Source organism: Melopsittacus undulatus, chromosome 2 (genome assembly GCF_012275295.1).
Source record: "Melopsittacus undulatus isolate bMelUnd1 chromosome 2, bMelUnd1.mat.Z, whole genome shotgun sequence".
NCBI classification, from domain to species: Eukaryota; Metazoa; Chordata; class Aves; order Psittaciformes; family Psittaculidae; genus Melopsittacus; species Melopsittacus undulatus.
In genome coordinates this window covers 94,055,817-94,074,963 of record NC_047528.1, presented here as the reverse complement: position 1 = coordinate 94,074,963, position 19,147 = coordinate 94,055,817, and the positions used below count along the sequence as shown (strand labels likewise).

General features: G+C 40.7%; 1 protein-coding gene across 1 annotated transcript in view; it reads right to left on the bottom strand.

Annotated features, from left to right (window-relative positions):
* The window catches only part of URB1 (URB1 ribosome biogenesis homolog), a 52,601-nt gene that overhangs the window by 24,574 nt on the left and 8,880 nt on the right, over positions 1-19,147 (bottom strand). Inside the window, exons 7-19 of the mRNA XM_034060049.1 lie at positions 18,654-18,779; positions 17,663-17,793; positions 16,387-16,582; positions 14,347-14,484; positions 13,770-13,943; positions 13,008-13,158; positions 10,395-10,517; positions 8,124-8,236; positions 6,782-6,901; positions 3,746-3,862; positions 2,977-3,115; positions 1,712-1,882; positions 273-469 (exon numbers count right to left, since the gene is read on the bottom strand). Of these exons, the coding sequence (XP_033915940.1) occupies positions 273-469; positions 1,712-1,882; positions 2,977-3,115; positions 3,746-3,862; positions 6,782-6,901; positions 8,124-8,236; positions 10,395-10,517; positions 13,008-13,158; positions 13,770-13,943; positions 14,347-14,484; positions 16,387-16,582; positions 17,663-17,793; positions 18,654-18,779 (1,896 nt within the window). The remainder of the gene's footprint in view (positions 1-272; positions 470-1,711; positions 1,883-2,976; positions 3,116-3,745; positions 3,863-6,781; positions 6,902-8,123; positions 8,237-10,394; positions 10,518-13,007; positions 13,159-13,769; positions 13,944-14,346; positions 14,485-16,386; positions 16,583-17,662; positions 17,794-18,653; positions 18,780-19,147) is intronic.

The window sequence follows — 19,147 nt, the reverse complement described above, 5'->3', positions numbered from 1 at the left end:
TTCTTGGGCCACATCACACATTATGCTACACTGTACCCAATGAGGAGCTGTAGTCTGGGTGACTGGGTACATTCTTTAAGCCCTGGCTTCACTTCCCAACCACAACAAAGACATTTTGCATTGTTAGAGAAAAGCAAATTTGTGTCTCAGTGTGATTAAAAAGCAATACAGAATTAGCTTAATGTAAATGCACTTTCTGATAGAAATGTAGCCTTTATACACTGTGAGGTAACACTGGCTCAAGCATTCAAATTACTTCAGGTATTCCATACCACAGGTTCCTGAGATTGCGGGGGTATCCAGAGTTTATAGTATTGGTTAAATAGGTAGAGCTGAGGATACTTAGAAACTTTCAGGGACCGCAGTTCTTTATCATAGAGCTGGAACATCAAGCACAGGGCAAGGGGTTCTCTCTGAGAGTGCAGGAGGTCAGTGAAAACAGCAACAAGATACTCTACGATGTGTGCTCCTAGAAAAGCAAAATAAAAAATTAAACTTCTGTTGACAGAAGTAATCTGCATGAGCACAGACACTGGGGCAATTCTCCTTCCTTAAGACCTGGGCAACAGGCCACACAGCACCATTTAGAAAAGTACTGAATAGGATTAAAAGGTGATCATGATAAACTAGACAAGTGTGTCTGACCCTTTGAGGTATCTGGAAAAATCCCCCATACAGTACTCCTTGTTGAAGCAAATAATAACCCACTTCAAGATAATTGCTCAGGTTGGCCTGTTTCCTTCCAGGCAAGCATAAAACTAACTCCACCTTCACCATGTTGTGCTAAACTTGTCTGTATTTTGACAGATAAGGATCCCAGCCAAGCACCACCTAAGAGAACTGATCTGTATGTTGGGGGTGGGAGGTGGGTGGTGTGTGGAAACAGCCAGGTTTAGCACACACACTGGTTAAATATGGAAGATACTCTTTCAGAACTGTGACTTTCAGTTCCACCCCATGTGCTAAATTTTCAATAGCCAAATACACACAGGACTTAGGGATGTGCTGTGGGGTTGACAAATCCTGCTGAGGCCAATTGCTGCTCCGGTGACTCCTCACTCCACCAATCCTTTTCTCAAGGAGGTGGTAGAACTCTTCAACGTTCACCCCTGGAGCTCTGTCTCTGAAGAAATTTTCTTTGGAAAAAGCATCCTTTCATTCAACAATCCAGTCCTCTCTCCCCTGCTGACTGGTCTCAGTGGAAGAGCTGTCTACAGACATTGAAACTACCTTCCTTAAAATACTGTGTTATTTAAGCACAGCTGTTTCCAGGCCAAGACTGTCAATGCAGGAACAGTGCCTGCATTGCTCCTCAGTCCCCTCTATACTACACTCAGAGCTGGGGCTCATTTACCTCCTCCGCTTCCCTGCATCTCACGGGAGAAACGTGGGCTCTTTTTCTAACCTGGGCAAGTTTGTTTTCCCACAGTACGTGCTCCCTAGAGTCAAATGACAGTTTATAGAATGCCTGCATTTCCACTGATTTTCCCTACTCAAGAAACCAAAAGTGAGCTTCTTCAGGGTCAGGGAAAAAAGGACAGAAGCATCTCATAAGCTTTAATGCTTTTCTTGAGCAGGGAACACCATCTATCTGCACCTCCTTCTGCTTGCAATGAAGATAAAATGTCCTGAGGAGATCACTCTGGGTAAAAATGATCCCACTTCCATTCCACCATCATAGACAATACATAGAAAAAAAAAAAGTCTGTACCTGTTCCATTTTCAGTCTGAAGCAACAACATATTCCTGGCTTCTAATGCAGCAGGGACAACAGCACTGAATGGAAATGTTTGGATAATCATGTCTTCATTTAAAGTGAACCCAATTTCTTCATCTAAGTCATCACTGCCCTCAATAAGGACATCCACCATATCCAGAACATCTATTAAGTGAAGAAAAAAAAATGTAAGCAGAAGATTCAGACTAACTAGAAAACAACAGAGGCAGGATCCAGCACTAAAGGAATACAAGGCAATTTCTGAATTCCCAAAGCAGAAGAAAGGGTAAGAGACATATTTGCCTAGCAATGCAATGGTAAATGCAATTGTAAAAATCACTGTCCCTTACTATGTGCTTAACTTTACTTTTTGACTTTCAACACTGCTGTCCAGCTGACAGAAGCAAGGGAAGGGAAGAGGCGCATCATCTACAGCTATCATGATTGTATTAGGCAAGGACTATCAGAGCATAACAGCGACAGGAAATGTGTGTGGTGGTGGTGGTGGGGGGAAGTATGAAGGAAGAGGCCACTTCCCTATTAAAAGAACATCCTGAGCAGTCCTTGAAGAGTTTCCTCAGGTCTGCACTGCCAGAGAACAAAATCTTGGTCACGAAAAAGTCAGGCATCTCTAACATATGAAGAAGATGCAATTTATTCTGTGGCTGGCATTATATCTCTGCAATACAGTCAACTCAAGGGAACTGATCCATCTGGTACTTAAACTGCCTCAATTATCTTTCATTTATGTACTGTAAAATTCTACACATTGACTGTTTAGCAGAAGAGCTATAGTAAGTTAGCACATAGTAAGTTGTCCAAGTGTCCACATCTGCGTAATACTGAATTTGTCTACAGAAAGCAGGAGCAGCAAAAATAGAGCTGGGTGCCTGGGAGTAAAAGAGTTCTCTGGGCACCCCAGCCCTTTCCTCCTGGATGAACAGATATGAGCAGCCCCAGAGAAAAAAATTATAATTGTTTTCATTTTAGGTAGAAAATTCTGCTGCAGGAGCCTGGAAAGAGGTTTAAAATACTGCTCAAATGGTGTAACTTCATCAGCAGTTACTTCTGGAGGTGAAACAGTAACTTTGCAATTCATACTTCTGCTTTTGGTACTAAATACAACTGGAGGGATCAATCCTGTAGGTCCTTACTTAAGCAGGATTTCTACCGTTATCAGTCTTCAGTTTGCAGATCAAGGCTAGAAAATTTAGCATAAATTCTTGGAATTCTCTGCTGTTTAGAAAATTGACACGTACCATCAATGTGAGAGATGGGGATGCTGACATTATCAGAATCTTGTTTGAGCATATTAACTTGGAGCATACTTGCTTCCTGAACAAGGTCTGCTGCTTTATCTGTATACGGATAAGGGTTGGTCACCAATTTCAATAGGATCTGTTAACAAAAGTTGAGAAAGAAATGTAAGTACACAGGCTATTATGCCTACAAGAACCACATCTTGTTGAGAAAGACCATGTGCTAAAAGTGGTTGGAAGCTGGGAAAGTTTTAGGAGGACAACTTTTATATAGTTCTGGAAGAATCTGCCTATGGTTACTGCTGCTGTATATGGGACACTGGGTCAAATGAATAGAGAAATGTCCACTGCAGTTTCGTACCCAAAGTGCTACCACATACTGAGTCCCTGAGGAAACTCCAATGAAAAGGAAGCACTGGGCATTCAACATCCTTAAGAGTAAGCGGGAAATGTCAAGTTTTCTTGTTAAAGATTATAATTTACTTAGGTCTGATAATTTTGGCAGGTCTGATGATTATTGCCAGGCACCTACTCTACCCTTTTATCAACAATCCTGGAATATCAAATTGTATTTCCTACAAATCATTTCACTGTCCTCCCACCCAAAACAAGAAAGATGTCAGCTCTTCATAAAGAATTACAAACTTTGCTTTTCTCAGAATTCATTTACCGCTGTTTGACAGGTTTCTCAACAATAGCAACAAAATCATTAGTTTCCATTACTTCTATTCTTGGCATTGTTTATTCAGCTGATTTGAACAGTTGTTACCCTTTCCAAAAACTGAATCACAGCTTCCTTTTTGTCTTCTTTTGTATTATCCAAGTGTTCCAGCCAAACTGAAAGTTCCTTCCACGTGTACTCAAACACTCCGCTGTCACGTAAAACCTGTCCAGAAAGCCAAAGGCAGGATAAAAAAACCCAAAACCACTAATATACAAAACCCCTAAAAAGCACAGATCTTTTAGTATAGCAACTTCATGTTTTCTTCTTGGAAAGAAAAGAAGAACAGGTTGATGAAAAATATCTGTCATTTTCTTCTCACCCCTCAGCTCAAGAGGCCTTATTCCCACTCACTAGGACCACTCAAACTGCACTGCCAAGGGTAAAAAGAAATGTATTTTTTAAAACAAAATCTCCCATGACTGTATCAACTGGCCTCACTGTGACAAGGACCAAGGCCTAGTATCTTCATTATGGCTGTTTTCTTACTGAACTCTCAGCAAAATGAACAGTTGAGGCACGATTCTGATAAATGAAACCCAGAGCTCTGCCAGACATGCACAGGCACTGTAGGAATAGGGCAAGAAACAGTCCTGGAGCAGAGAAAGGAGGGCATTATGAATGACCAAAGCAAGAGGCAAAACATGGCTTACTCTCTCACAACTGGGATAATCAGAGAGCAACTTCTGCTCTTGTCTTCTCAGAGCCTCTCTTCCTCTCACCTGCTCTCTGCTGCACAAATTCAGTACAACTCCACTTGGTTCTTGCCCTCACACTGACCATGTCTATGGGATGGATCCCATATGTACTCCATTCAAGTATGCTGCAAACACCTATTTCCCAGTCCGGACAGTGAGCACAAGCTGATCTCACATGAACATGCATTCCATGCATTTGGAATACAAGACTTCTATAAGCACTTGAGACACAGAAATCAAGCACATGCTGGGGCCATATGCACCTTACCTAGAAGCCATAGTGCTACCTGTAATGCTGCTCACTGCAGCAGCCCCTCTGCTGCTGCACTGCTTGAGGCCTGTGGTGCAGTGACACAGAAGAGGGGAAGCTACAGCACAGAGCCACACTGAGGGCCAGTCCATCTTAGAATCATAGGCCATGCTGTCCAGAGAAGCTGTGGCTGCCCCATCCCTGGCAATGCTCAAGGTCAGGTTGGATGAGGCTTGAAGCAACCTGGTCTAGTGGAAGGTGTCCCTGCCCATGGCAGGGGAGTTGGAATTAGATGACTTTTAAGATCCCTTCCAAACCAAACCCTTCTGTGATCCTATGTAGTCCTTGTGTGGTCAGTCAGCAAAAACCCTACTGAGGTCAAAGTTGCCTAGACACAAAGCATCTATTCCCTTCATCTTAGTAAATCTTATAATATCAGGGGAGCAAGCTATAACGCTTTAAGAGGGTTGTACATCTTTATACCATTACAGCAATTAAAAAAAAATCCTTAAGAGGAGACTGTAGGGAAGCTTCTGAAAACTTCTGAATGTAATATAAAGGAAAACCATTGCTAAATTAAATCTAAACCAGGCTACTGGCCCTTAGAAGAGTTGAGCAGATGGGTAAACAGTCAAATAAATGAACAGTGAGTCATGACAAGAGTGAAGTCCAGAGAAAAGTGTAGGCATACTCATAGATGCTGTGGGTGGTGAGGTAGACACAATTTTACCACATTCAAGCATCAGTCATTAACATATTTAGAAATTTTTGCCCACTTTCATGCTTTCTAAATTCTGCCCCTTATCTCAGGTGCCCAAAGTAGGAACTTGGTGACCCTATGTTCTGTTTGTAAAATTAAAAAGGAGGAGGAGGGAGAAGAGGGAGGAGAAGCTGTCTGAAGGACAATCCAGATGACAGGCGATTTGAACTGCACGATGCTAGAACTGTCTGACCCTCCCTCTCAACAAGAGCAGAAACCTTCACCAGCTTCCTAACTCTGGCACCTACACTAAATGACTGTAGTTATGTGGGACGAATCTCTACTTTTGTTTCTACACATACACACACAAAAAAAAGGAAGCTATCACAGCTCATTTGCTCTACATTTACTCTGTGTACACCACCAGCAGCTACAAAAATAACACTGCTGCTTACAATAATCTGACAGGATAATTCATTTAAAGAAAGGGGAAACAAAAAAAGAAAAAAGATTCATTTTTAAATAATTAACTATTTTTGGCAGTCTTGAAGTAAAAATACACTTGTAGCCCTCATGAAAACAGGCAGGAACAGAATGTGAAATCCAAAAACATGCCTTCCAATTATATGCCACTGTGTTGAAAAACAAGCAAAACACACTCATTAACATCTATTCTTAGCAACCTTTCTGCTGAAATAACTGCCCTAACTCCACTGCTCCTGTGTTCTCTCCAAAGAAAATGAAATGCACTGAACCTAAAAGAGGAAACAAGAATGAGTCAGGCAGCTCACATCTCCAGTCAGCAAAAGAATCTAAATACACTATGAAAACTGTAACGGGTAGCTTTTGATTAAGGTATTAGTTACTGTGAACTTCCCAAATCTTAGTTCGCGAAGTCAAGCCATGATGATGAGTTACTGCGAGACAAAGTTAGCCTGACTTTAACCCCTTGCAGGGATCAAGGCCAACTAAAACCTAATTCAATTACTGTATCTTAAGCTGTATACAAACTTGAATGCCACTATTAACATGGAACACTGCTCAAGGAGCCCTGTTCAGGGCTTAGAAGATAAAAATAAAAAAAAAATCACCTCTTCTTGAGCCACATCAAGACCTTTGCGGGCACAAACTACGGTGATTTATTACAGTATCACAATTAATTCAGCCTAGGGGGTGGGCAAACATTAAAAACATTTTCCTTACTATTCTGTCAACTGTTGCAGCAAATTCAGTCGACAGCATCTACTTCCATACTGTAATTATTTAACAGGTAGTTATTTGACAGCAAATTCCCAGGACAGCAGTCCAAATATGACACTATTGGCTACACAGCTATGCACAGTAAAGGTATATGTTTTAAATAAAAAATGCACAATTCTGAAATTTCAGGCCAATGGGATAAGTGAATATCCTGGTATTGCAGATCAAACACTTACCTTGATGATTAGTTTTTTGGTTGAAATTTTCAGATGAGAATGGTTACTTGTAACAAACATTTTCATCAGTAAATAGAATACTGATTTTTCACCAGATACCTTCTCTGTCTCAGAGACATCCTAAAAGAAAAATACATTAAAATTTCCCTGGCACAGCAACACTGTACAGGATTATGCTGCACTGAAGCAGGTACGTAATACATTATTGTATAGTCCTGCCCAAATATACCAAGGCCAGAAATGAATGGGATCATTTATACTACTTTGCATTCAGTGAGCCACAAAAATCAGCACAATTGGTTTTTGGAAAGTGGAAGAGGAGTAACAGAAACACCAACCAATACAAGGGCCCAAAATACAAGAGCCCAAAGTAAAGCCACCTTCCTCCCCAATCATCTATTCTTCTTCTACTTCTGTTATCTCCAGGAATTCAGATTTCCTACAAGTACTGTCTGAACAAGAAATGTAATCATTTAAAAGACTGATCCCTAAAGAAAACAATGCAAGTCACAGGGATGCTGAACACTACCTGAACATCAAGTGACAATCCTTCTGCCATCTCTCCCGCTTTTCTCACTGACTTGTATTTGATATCTAACAACCATAACCCTCTGTAATACTGCCAGATTTGGTTTTTCTCTTTTCAGTTAAAACCTGTCTATACTCAAAGGGCAAAGCCACAAGAAAAAACTGTAGCTTCTTTGCCCATTTCCAGGTTTTCCTTTGCTTGCTCTTAACTCTCCTCACTTTTCCTTTATCACAAACTGGAGGGGACAGAAAATATCCTAAAAGGCAGGGTCATAGTCACAATATCCATAGGGGTTTCTGCTTCCCCCCAGAGCTAGGCCCACTTCTTTCTCTAGACATAAAAACCAGGCCCTCTACAGCATTCCTTTTTTACAAGGCTGCAGTAAAGAAGAGAGCAGGGGCCCTGAAGGTTTTCAGTAATTATGGAGAGGGACAGTCTTAACAAACGTCAAAACTCAGCCAGCAAGGGTGGGATGGCTCCTCTCAGCAGCTCATTTCCTTGGAGTGAAATCTCAGGATTCCCACACAAGTGGAAACCAGCAAATTCTCACTCATGCCCCATCCAGACAAGAAGAACTGAAGGAACTTTGTCCAGTCTTCATCAGGGAGGCAAAAATTTCTGTCCTTGCAGAAAAACTTTTAATTTCAGGAAGGATTCTTCACTAATACTAAGACTATAATTCCTGCTGGTTTTACAAAAGGGTCACCTCCTAAAGCAACTGGACTGGGACTAGTTTACAACTAGGCAGTGCCAGATGTAAAGATTTGAGGACAGCATGCCAAAGAAACGTAAACCTGCTTTGAAGTCTCTTACCTGTACTCTGAACCAGGCAAATTTATTTGCAGGGAGTTCCAAAGCCACTTTCAGTATATGGTGCTGCAGCACAGGAGGGACCTCCTCTCGGAGGCCCTTTTCAGTGACGATACCTAAGGTTTGAAAGCAATACAATGAACTGTATTTTGGTATATCTTCCTGAGATCTTGGGAACATTAATCATTTAGGGCTTCAAACCACCACTATGAGGTAAGCTGGCAATCCACAAATTTTCACACCACAAGATCCCCAAACACACTATGAGCGTTTGGTCAAACTAAGGCTGAAATCCAGCCCTCAGAGTGGTAACACCTGCCCCTCACATAAGCCATCACTGGTGCAATGGAATACAAAATCTATCAGCTGTGTCCCACAGGATGTAAAGAGGATGGATAAACTGGAAACCAAAATATAGAATATATGTCAATAACAAATCTTAATGCTTATAGTATTAGAATATTTGCTACAGGCAGTGGAACTTTACCCTTGCGTCTCTCCCTTCATCACTTCTATCATTTGCTCACAACAACTGCTATGGCGTAACCTCAGAATTATTCACCTTAGAGGTCACAAAGCTGTGCTGGGATCCTGACAGTGTGCTCCAAAAACTGACTTGCCCAGACTTTAGCTGCAGTTCAGTTACATACAGAGATTAGCTGTATAAAGCTTTGGTGTCAGTGTGCTTTCCATAGTCTGTGTACTATCCTGTGGTCCACATTAGAGAGAAGAGCAAATTTTTCAAAGTCACTACAAAGTCTAGCCAACAGTAAGAACAAACAATAAAACTGTACCAGCTGTTTAAACATATTGTTACAAGGTGGAAAAACATGCTGCCTTTGGAGTGTATGTTTTAATCAGGGTAAGGGGAAGGAACAACAGAACTCTCAAACTGGTATCTGAGAGAACAATGATTAATTTATACCATCATTTTCTACCATATCCTCTTTCATGAAAATTAATATCCAGGCTCACTTCATTACATTTGTTTGAGAACAACACTTTATTTTCCAGCCTGTTCAATTTGATTATTTAATACTGTAACAAAACATACCCTCCAGGAGATCTGTGCTTCATAAAAAGGTGTCCTGCTTTTTGTCCATTTTGAAAAAAGCAGAACAATGCAAGAAATAATGGGATAAACAGGGTATATGATCTGATAAGTCACCAAGTATACAAACCAACTAAATATGCTTTGACAGAGGAAGGAAAAACCATACACATATGCCAGATGATTTAGAGGGAGGGGAGTTGTTTAAAGACCCTTTTTCCCGATGGACTTTAATCAAAGCATTTACATAACTCCTATCCTTACACATCCCAGATGTGCCTGAACTACAGATAGTTGCTCTAGTTGGGTGACCTACAAGCTCTGGTGGCACTCAGACAGCAGTAATGATCACACAACATTCTGCTGTCTTCTCCAGTCTCAATTTTAAACAGCTGCATTTATTGTACCATAAGCAGTATTGCAGGATCTTGCCCACAGCCCACAGTTTGTGGCTCATCATCCTTGCTGCATCAAGGTACAGGTACAGAACGTCTCTATTTACTTCTGCTGCATGAAGAGGAATACCCTCTGTGAACATTACATCAGAAACAAAAATGAAACAATTTTGCTAAAGTGCTTCCTCATCTAGAGTTTACATGGGAAATAACACCATATAGAATAACCTTCTTCTTCTCACAAACTACCAAACCATGATAAAATAATTTAAAACACAGCAAATGGAAAAAATAATTGAATGTTCAAAGACTTTCAGAGGAGACTGGTGAATGCTTCTCCCCCACCCCAAACTTTCTGTGACCTATCCTGTTAAAAAAAAAACAACCAAACATCTGTGTCATCGTGGCAAATAAGAGTTTTGAAATAGCTTTCTTACTTTGGGATTGTTGACATTGGTCTAGGAGAATTACACACCTACATCTCATTAAGAGTTGGACATACATCTTTCTCAGAAGCATTAGAATCAAAACCAGATAAAGACCAAATATTTGCAAGAATATGACACACAAAGAGGAAAACTGTAGTGCAACCTACCACTTAAAATAACTGAGTGTAGCAGAGCAACTATGGAATTTAGGAGAGCAGAGTGCCAGAGAACTGCAGAAATAGCAACAATAAATGTCAACACAATGAAGAAACTATAATTGGTTACTTCTACAAAACAGTTCTTTCTCTACGTACACAGAAAAGCAAATATTCCTTTCTCCTGTGAACTTTGTAAATAGCCAGAGAAAACAATGACGGTAATAGAAATACCCATCACATACCTTTTAGCAGCTTGCTAAAATCAAAGTTGCTCCGTGCTACCAAGTGGGGCACAACCTTCTGATAAAGGCATATGACCTGGAGCAATGCAGCTTTCAGAAACAGTGTCTCAGCGTCATCTGAACCTAAACAAAGTGTTTACCTGATTAGTTTCTCCTTCCTTCATACCAAAAAAGCAGTGTAGCACCTACCTTACCCAACATGAGAATTACTCATGTATTTCCAGTTGAGTTCCTATGAAATTATGAGTTATCTTCCTCACTAACAAGAAGAAATGGAAAAAACCCCAACCAGAGAATCCCCAGTTTCCTTCTCCAGCATTTCTTCATGAATACTTTTAAAACTAAATCAGCTTATTCAGTGCTTAAGTTGGCAGCTGTCATTTCTAATTTGATTTTAAAGACAATCTCAACATTTAAACACTCACTGTAAGAATCCAATCAGTCTCACTGCTCTTTAAGGCTGAACAAGAGGGAAAAAAAGGAAAGGGAAGGATATGTTCATCTTGCTGGTTGCCAGGGACACTATTTTTACCTAATACCAGGTAGGTTTGACTGGAGAAGTGCAGAAGACAATACATTAACTTGTTAGTAATTTATTACTTCAGTTAAAGGTTATTTTCTTTCCCTTCCCTCTTTCAAAATAATACTTTTTCAATGTGACCTCTTGGCAAGAGGATGACGAGTATGAGAGAAACACCAACCCCAGTTAAGGCAGCTGTTTACTTCCTAGTAAAAGCTATCTCAGCAGTTACATATTCTTTTAGTTTATAACGTGAGGATGCATAAAAGCTACTTGTTAACCAGTCACTAATGAAAGGAAGCAAAATAAATGAAGGGCAGCCAAAACTTTTTTAACACCTACTTTCTTCGTGTTAACTGGGTCTCCTTCACGGAGCTATGAAGAACTGGATGGATGCCATGCATAAACTTTGCCTTTGTTTGCTGAGTCTCAGCTCCCATTAAAAAAAAGAATTACCTAAATTACCTAGTGGCCTCAGTGCAAATAAAGCTGTAAAACTGAGCTGAGAGTAAATGGTACGGTATTATCATCCTAATATGCAGAGAAACTACAGCTACAATACTTTAGAGATTAGCTGCTCCACTGGTTTTACCAGGCAGTCCTCCAATTAAGAGCCCTGGAGTGTCAGTGTTGACAACTCCTTTGCTGCCCAAAGCTACACATAGAAGGACATACACTGAAAAACTCTGTTCCAGGAAGTCTCACTGTAGAACATGCCCTGTGAAGGAAATGAAACTGGCTGTAGATTTCTCTTCAGTCTATAAGCAAAACATTGCAGGCTGCTAGCCAAGCTACAGAGAGTACCAAAACTTCCAGTTTCCTCCAATGGGACTATGAAAACAAGTCCTTCAGGAGGGAGACTGGTTTTGAGAGGAAAACTGAAGCCTTCACTCCAACCCTCTCTCTCTCTCTTCCAACACTTGCATGTTTCTACTCCTGTGCTACAGCAACACAAACCTTAGTGCAGCCACAGTAACTACTTGAAAAAAAAACAAAAAAAATTAAAATCCCTCAAAAAATTATTTTTAAGGCATATCAGCCTTAAAATTGTGTGGCTGTAAAATACTCCTGTTGAATTGTGTGGCTGTAAAATACTCCTACTAGAATAGGAAGGTCTGAGACAGGAGAGTTAAAATCAACACGGGGAATTACACAGCCCTGCATCTGAGAAGGAACAACCCCACTTGCCAGTACATGCTGGGAGCCATCCAACTGGAAAGCAGCTTGACAGGAGACACCTGGGGGTCCTCGTGGACACCAGACTGAACACGAGCCAGCAATGCACCCTTGTAGCAACGAGGGTGAATTGTACTCTGGGCTGCATTGCCAGCAGGTGGAAGGAGGTGATCCTCTGCTCAGTGCTGAGGCCACATGTAGAGTGCTGTGTCCAGTTCTGGGGCTCCCCAGTACAAGACAGACATGGACATGCTGGAGAGAGCCCAGTGAAGAGCCACAAAAAATTATGAAGGCACTCATCTCTCCTGAAAGGAAGAGCTTGTAGAGCTGGGATTGTTCCACCTGGGGAAGAGAAGGCTCAGGGGATATTATCAATGTAGGTAAACACCTGAAGGGAGGGTGCAATGAGGACACAACCAGGCTCTCTTCAGTGGTGCCCAGTGGCAGGACCAGAGGCAATGAGCACAAACTGAAACATGGGATGTTCACTCTGAACATCACGTAACACTTTTTTGCTGCAAGGGCAACCAAGCACTGGCACAGGTTGCACAGAGAGGTTGTCGAATCTCTGTCCTTGAAGATACTCAAAAGCTGTCTGGACACAGTGCCGGGCAACCAGGTTTAAGTAGAACGGTTGGACAAAGTGTGCTTCAGAGGTTCCTTCCATCATCAACCCTTCTGTGATTCTGTGATTGCTTAACCTCCTATTAGCAATGGCAGCCTATTTGTCAAACTGTTCTGAGGCAATTCTGACATTGGTCTAAACTGTCTAAAGAACCGAAAAATGCAAAGATGAATATTAAATGTACAAGTGACATCTGCATTCTGCTGCAGATAACAACCTTACATGGAATAAGAATTTCACAACTGTCATTCACATACATGTAAGAAGGGGTAACTCCACCTGCTTTGCCTACCATGCTGTTCAGCAACGTCTGCTGTCTCAGTCACTTCCTTCACAGTGAGGGCATCACCTTCCCTTTTCTCCTCCTGGCCACTGTGGTGCTCTCTCCCTTGCTTCAGAGAGGACTGCCAGACAGCCACTAGATTATTCATGTCTGGTAAAGCCTAAAAGCAAAAAGAGTAAATTGTGACAGCTCCTCTGTGTGAGACAAAGCTACTGTGATTAAAAATATTCACAACCAGTCAACATGAGGATTTGCTGCTCTTCACCAAGACCTTGTATGCAGTCAGAAAAAGATGTGAAATCAAGTAACATACTTTCACTTCTGCAGAACCTTAAGTACTAGAAAGACTATTTTATTGAACAAGTTTACTGTGAAAAAAACTGTGTTTGATTCTTCATCCTCATGGTGTATTTTCAATTCAAATGCTGTCTTGTTTAGTAACTTCTAAGTGAGTTCTGCTGGCTACAATTTACTTCAGCCAGGAGATTTTGCTGTCATCCTGCTTTGGAATTTGTTTGCAGTACAATAGCTGCAATGTTACAAATTTGTCTCACAACAGACTTCCATTTGCATTTCCATCAGCCAGTTATATTAGGAAATGTAGTCTACTACCACACCAACTATTAACACCTTTAATCCACGGCCTTCCCCTCTTCTGCCCAAACAGACTATCTCCTGGCTGCCAGACCACAACCATTTGGGCAGAAAGTGCAGAGAAGAAGTGCTGCAAAGCAACTCATGTTTGACCCCAGTTTTCTTTTTACTTTGTACCTTGCCGATGGCTTCTCTGTACAGCTGTACAAATTCCTGCATCACTGACACTGTGTAGATTTCTGACTTTTGCCAAGTTTCCTCATTCAAACAGTACTCAATATTCTTCAAGGCTCTTCTCAGAATCATTGATACAAGTGACAGTATGCTGTGCTTCACTACTGTGCTGGGTAACTAAAATAAAGAAGGTGAATTAATAACTTTGCAGTGCTTTCTCTTATGCTTTGCACATAATCTGTACTCTATACATATATATATATTTAAACTTTGTTAACAAATTAATTATTTCCTAAACCTTAACTTGCAGTAAAGAATCTGTAGTTTTTTAGATTCCAAGCTAAAACCACTAGTGAGGATTGGCAGAATTGGTACTTGTGAATGGCTCCTGGAAGGAATATCAATGGGCGTTAGTTCATTTTCCAGTGCTTTCCCAAGCCAGATTTATGCTGGGCCAGACAACATAAAGCATATGTAATTAACCAACTCAAGAAACTTATTGGATGATTATACACAAATCAAACAGGATTAACTGGGACAGAAAAATAGTATAGACTGAAATATTATAGACTGCTCTTACATTTAGTCCTTGGGTGAACATTATTTTATTGCACACTGCAGGGACTGTTGTTACCATCACCATAGAAAGCAACCTGGGAAGAGGAATAAACTCTGAAGTCTTAAAAGAACTGGAGATCTCTGGTTGAGCCTCATAGATCTGAAATAAAAACAATTTAATCAACATCCACACAGCCCTAGAGACAACAGCTTCTTCTGGGGAGCATTTTACAGAAGGGTTTTGACTTGTCAAAAGTAATGACTAAATGCTGATCTCTACACAGAATTGCTACAGAGCATCCCCCAGACTCCTGTTCATAAATGGAACAGCTGTATGTGACTTGCATCCCTGCTAAAGGCCACCCCTTTTCAACAGACTACAGATCCTACTTGCCTATTTTAAGCTAAACAAAGAGACAGGGAGGAACACTCAGAAAGGACAGAAGTTTTTTCCTAGCTGAGCTTCAATGTTGCTACATTTAAAAAAAAATATATCATTGTGCTGCCTCCCACTGCTTCTTATATCAATTCCTTCTTTCCCAGTTTAGTTAAATGTTTATACAGTCCCCCGGCCTGTGCATGGCTTTTTACCAAATGACCTTGGCCCTTGCAGCCAAGAAGGCAAATGGCATCCTAGGATGCATTAGAAAGGGTGTGGTTAGTAGGGCAAGAGAGGTTCTCCTCCCCCTCTACTCTGCCTTGGTGAGGCCGCATCTGGAATATTGCGTCCAGTTCTGGGCCCCTCAGTTCAAGAAGGACAAGGAATTGCTTGAAAGAGTCCAGCGCAGAGCCACAAAGATGATGAAGGGAGTGGAACACCTCCCCTATGAGGAGAGGCTGAGGGAGCTGGGTCTCTTTAGCTTGGAGGAGACTGAGGGGTGACCTCATCAGTGTTTACAAATATGTAAAGGGTGGGTGTCAGGATGATGGAGCTAGGCTTTTTTCAGTGATATCCAGTGACAGGACAAGGGGCAATGGGTGTAAACTGGAGCATAGGAGGTTCCACGTTAACATCAGGAAGAACTTTACTGTAAGAGTGACAGCACTGGAACAGGTTGCCCAGGGGGGTTGTGGAGTCTCCTGCATTGGAGATATTCAAGGCCTGCCTGGACAAGTTCCTGTGTGATGTACTCTAGGTTACCCTGCTCTTGCATGGGGGTTGGACTAGATGATCTTTTGAGGTCCCTTCCAACCCTTGGGATTCTGTGATGCTGTGACCTCCCAACTTACTTTATGTCTACAATTGTTAAAGCAGCTGTGGCTCTGAGCCATGGTTCATTTTCCTCAGCACAGAAAACAGGATGCCATTTCCCCTACTCCATTTACCATCTTTGACATTTAACAGCATCCTGCTGCTTCTTTCCTAACATATGTACAGTAATTGACAGTGTTACATCAGAACTATTAAGTCCTTCCTGTTTAGCTTACTTAAACCTCAGCCACCTAACTTTCCCACTGCTGGACTGTTTTGTTTTTAAAATCACTATTTACGAAATCTTGCAACTGTCTGCTTTCTAGTGCTTTTAATAAACTCTGCAGCACTGTGCCTTTACATTCATTGAACCCAAGACATCTTCAGACATGCGAGTTTCCTCTGATATAGAACAGCTGCTTCTGAAACATAATAAAAAAATTTGACCTCCTGATCCTCAGATTAGTTCCTCTGAAATCAATAAAATCTTGTTCCTTGTCAGTAGGAAGACCTTCGCTAAATTTACTAATTCAGAGTTAGTTTATACTTAAAATGGCCACATCACAGGCTGGCCGGGCTCTGTACTAAATTGGATCAAATTTTACATAAGAATGGCATTATGATACCTATCTGCAGTAAAAGCAATGAAAGGCAAGCTTACTAATCTACTACCAAGTTCCTTGGCTTGGCAACTTTTCTGTAGGTCAGGACTGTTTGACTTTATCCATCTTTCCTATTTCAATTTTGTATAATCCTGCACTACTGTTTAATAAAAACTACTTCAGGTTTTGGAAGCATAACAAAAAAACAAAACAGTATTGGGACTAGGTATTTCTGTGGAGAGGTGGCATGCAGCATTCATACTCATACCTTTCTGAGTAACTTTATATTGTCCATCCAAGCAGACTTCAGTCTAGGAACAAAGGAATACCGGGTCTCCTTAAAGTATCTATTCAATAAATCCGGGCATACTTTAAGAATATTCACCATGAGATCCGCAACCAGTTCATCTTCTGTTGCAGTTTTTAAACCAAGCAGGAAGTGCAGAAGCACCACATTTCCTCCTCTGTTGAAGACAAAAAGTACTTTAGAAAACAAATCCTTATTCCGATATTTTACATGTGATAACCTGCAACTCCTCCAGCTGTAGCTGGGGTAAATTCAAGGCAAGACCTCTCACACTGCTGGCAAAATTTCTATATTTATACTCAGAAAATAAGAGCTGAATTTACCACCACATTTCCTGCATGACAAATAGTAATTACTTTGAAGTAAAACCACAGAAATATTCTAAACAAACTTCATAAAGCTAAAAATGTAGAATTCGAATTCAATATTCAACTTGGAAGGTTTTTTCCAGTGATTTTTCAGTCCTTTCTTTCTTTCTTTCTTTCTTTTCTTTTTTTAAGCTTTCTTCTGTATGTCCCTGAACAAAGTGAGAATTTCATAAATACCAACTAAAATTTTGCTCAAAGCAAGAAACAACCTGCTGTCATACCACTATCAGTACCTTCTTTGCCCAGTTAACGTGAAGCATAGTCTCAATTATTTCCTCTACCAGTCATAATCTTAACGCTCACATATTTTAACTAGTTATCAAATGGATACAGTAGGGCAAATGGGTGCTTCCAGATTAGGTGCTGCAGGCCAAATTCTGGCACTACTGAAATCCATGTCAGCATTTTACTTAAATCTGGGATACGACATGTGTGATTCTACAAAATGTAAACTAGAGTAGTTTTTTAACCATCCTCTGTTGAACAATGCAGCTTTGATGTTTTATTGTCACATCAAAAAAATTTATGGTCCAAAATCACACCTCACGAGAAGAGACTTTGTATCTAGTTATACAGAGAGATGGCTCAGAGAAACACAACTATTGCCTAATTCCCTACAAATAGGGCAGCCCACTCTCTAGTACACTGAGGTACAAGGAGATCCACTAGCTTGATTTTAGGAAGTTAAAAAAGAAAAAAAACCCAAAAAAAACCCAATGAATTTCTTTTGTCTGCCACAGAAGAGAGATGGAAGCAGAATTCAATAGTGTTACTTGCAAAGGCCTGGAAAGGCAAACAAGATAACTAGTGAGGTCCGTCTTGTTCCTAGCACAATGTTCACATACAATCTCAGCTGTCTAGTGACTTACTTGCCGGAAGTTCCAAGACTTGGATCATAGAAAGTTATGCCATGTTTCAGAGAGCAACAAAGGTCCATCAAAAAATTATGAACAAGCTCCCGTACCATCATCTTTCCCGCTTCTTCATCATCTTGAGTCACCTACAAAAATCAAAAAGGAGTAAAAAACGAGTACTATTTTTGATAATACAGAAAAAAAATCTTAGAACAATTTCACTCTAAATTTTATGAGGCTCTTTTTAAAGAAATGCTAAAAGAGCTTAGCTTTTGTTCAGATTAACAACAGAAGTTTCAGTTTCTGTGTTAAAGATATTCAAGTCTGTCTACTGCTTTGCACTGTGCTTACCCCATGCCTTAGATATTCCCCCAGTAAAGGGGAGGAAAGAGATACAGGATTAAGAAAAATAAAAAAGCAAAACTGTACTATTTATAAGAAGATGACAAAACATCTGCACTATTAACACACCCTCACCAGCAGCAACCCTGATCCTTGCCTCATCTATGACTTTAGGAGTGTGATTACACAGACTAGCAGAATCAGGAAGAGCTCAACCCTCAGAAACCCTGACAACCTCATAAACAGTGTAAGCTGAAAAGTCTGGTAACCATCTTGGGAGTTTAGTTCTCATAGCAGATCACTGTGCAGGATGGGAATAAGATATGTGATAAGAACATTGCTCGTGATATATTCTCCTATAGAGATACAAATGTGTCCAGGAAATGGAATGCAGTACTCACACCTAAGACCTGTTGGTCCCTGGTTAACAGATCTGCACTGCAGTTCTGACAATTAGGGAGGGGAAACAAACTCTCCTCCTCAGGCAGTGAGAAGCAGCAGAAAGTGAGCAGCTCTTTTTAAGTAGCCTCACCAGATCCCTCTTCTTGAGTTCATCAGGGTTAGAATAACTGTGAACTATTTCTAACTGTGGGCTGCAAGAAGGCGGAAAACCAAAAAAAGGCAGGACAATGACCAGAAATTACAAAGAATTAAGTTACCAGACCTTTAAATCACCAGGGCTGACATCAGTAATCCCATTCCACCGGTAAAGTGAAGCAATGTGAATCAACACTTCTGCAGTAAAAAAGCGCACCTTCTGTGTTTTTGTGATAGTTTTATTTTGAACCACCTGAAAACAATGGGGAAAAACAAAAAAAAAAAAAAACACAAAAAAATTCTTCTATTTATTGCAAGTTATCACAAAATACTGGCGAACTAGAAACACACTTCATTTTTCTACTACATACATAGCTCACTCTCCTCATCACAGCAGACAAAGGTTCTGCCTGTCCTTTTAACACTTCTCTCACATGCTCCTCCTCCCATCTTAATATGGTTGAAGCCATAGGACTCTACACCAACTTCTGCAAATACTGCACGTGCTGGACAGGACAGACTAAAGAGCACAGAATGTATTTAGAGTAGCACAGCACAGGCTAGGAGCATGGAAAGCTGCTGGGAGAAATGGTAGAACCTGCTACAAATGAAGTTTAAATG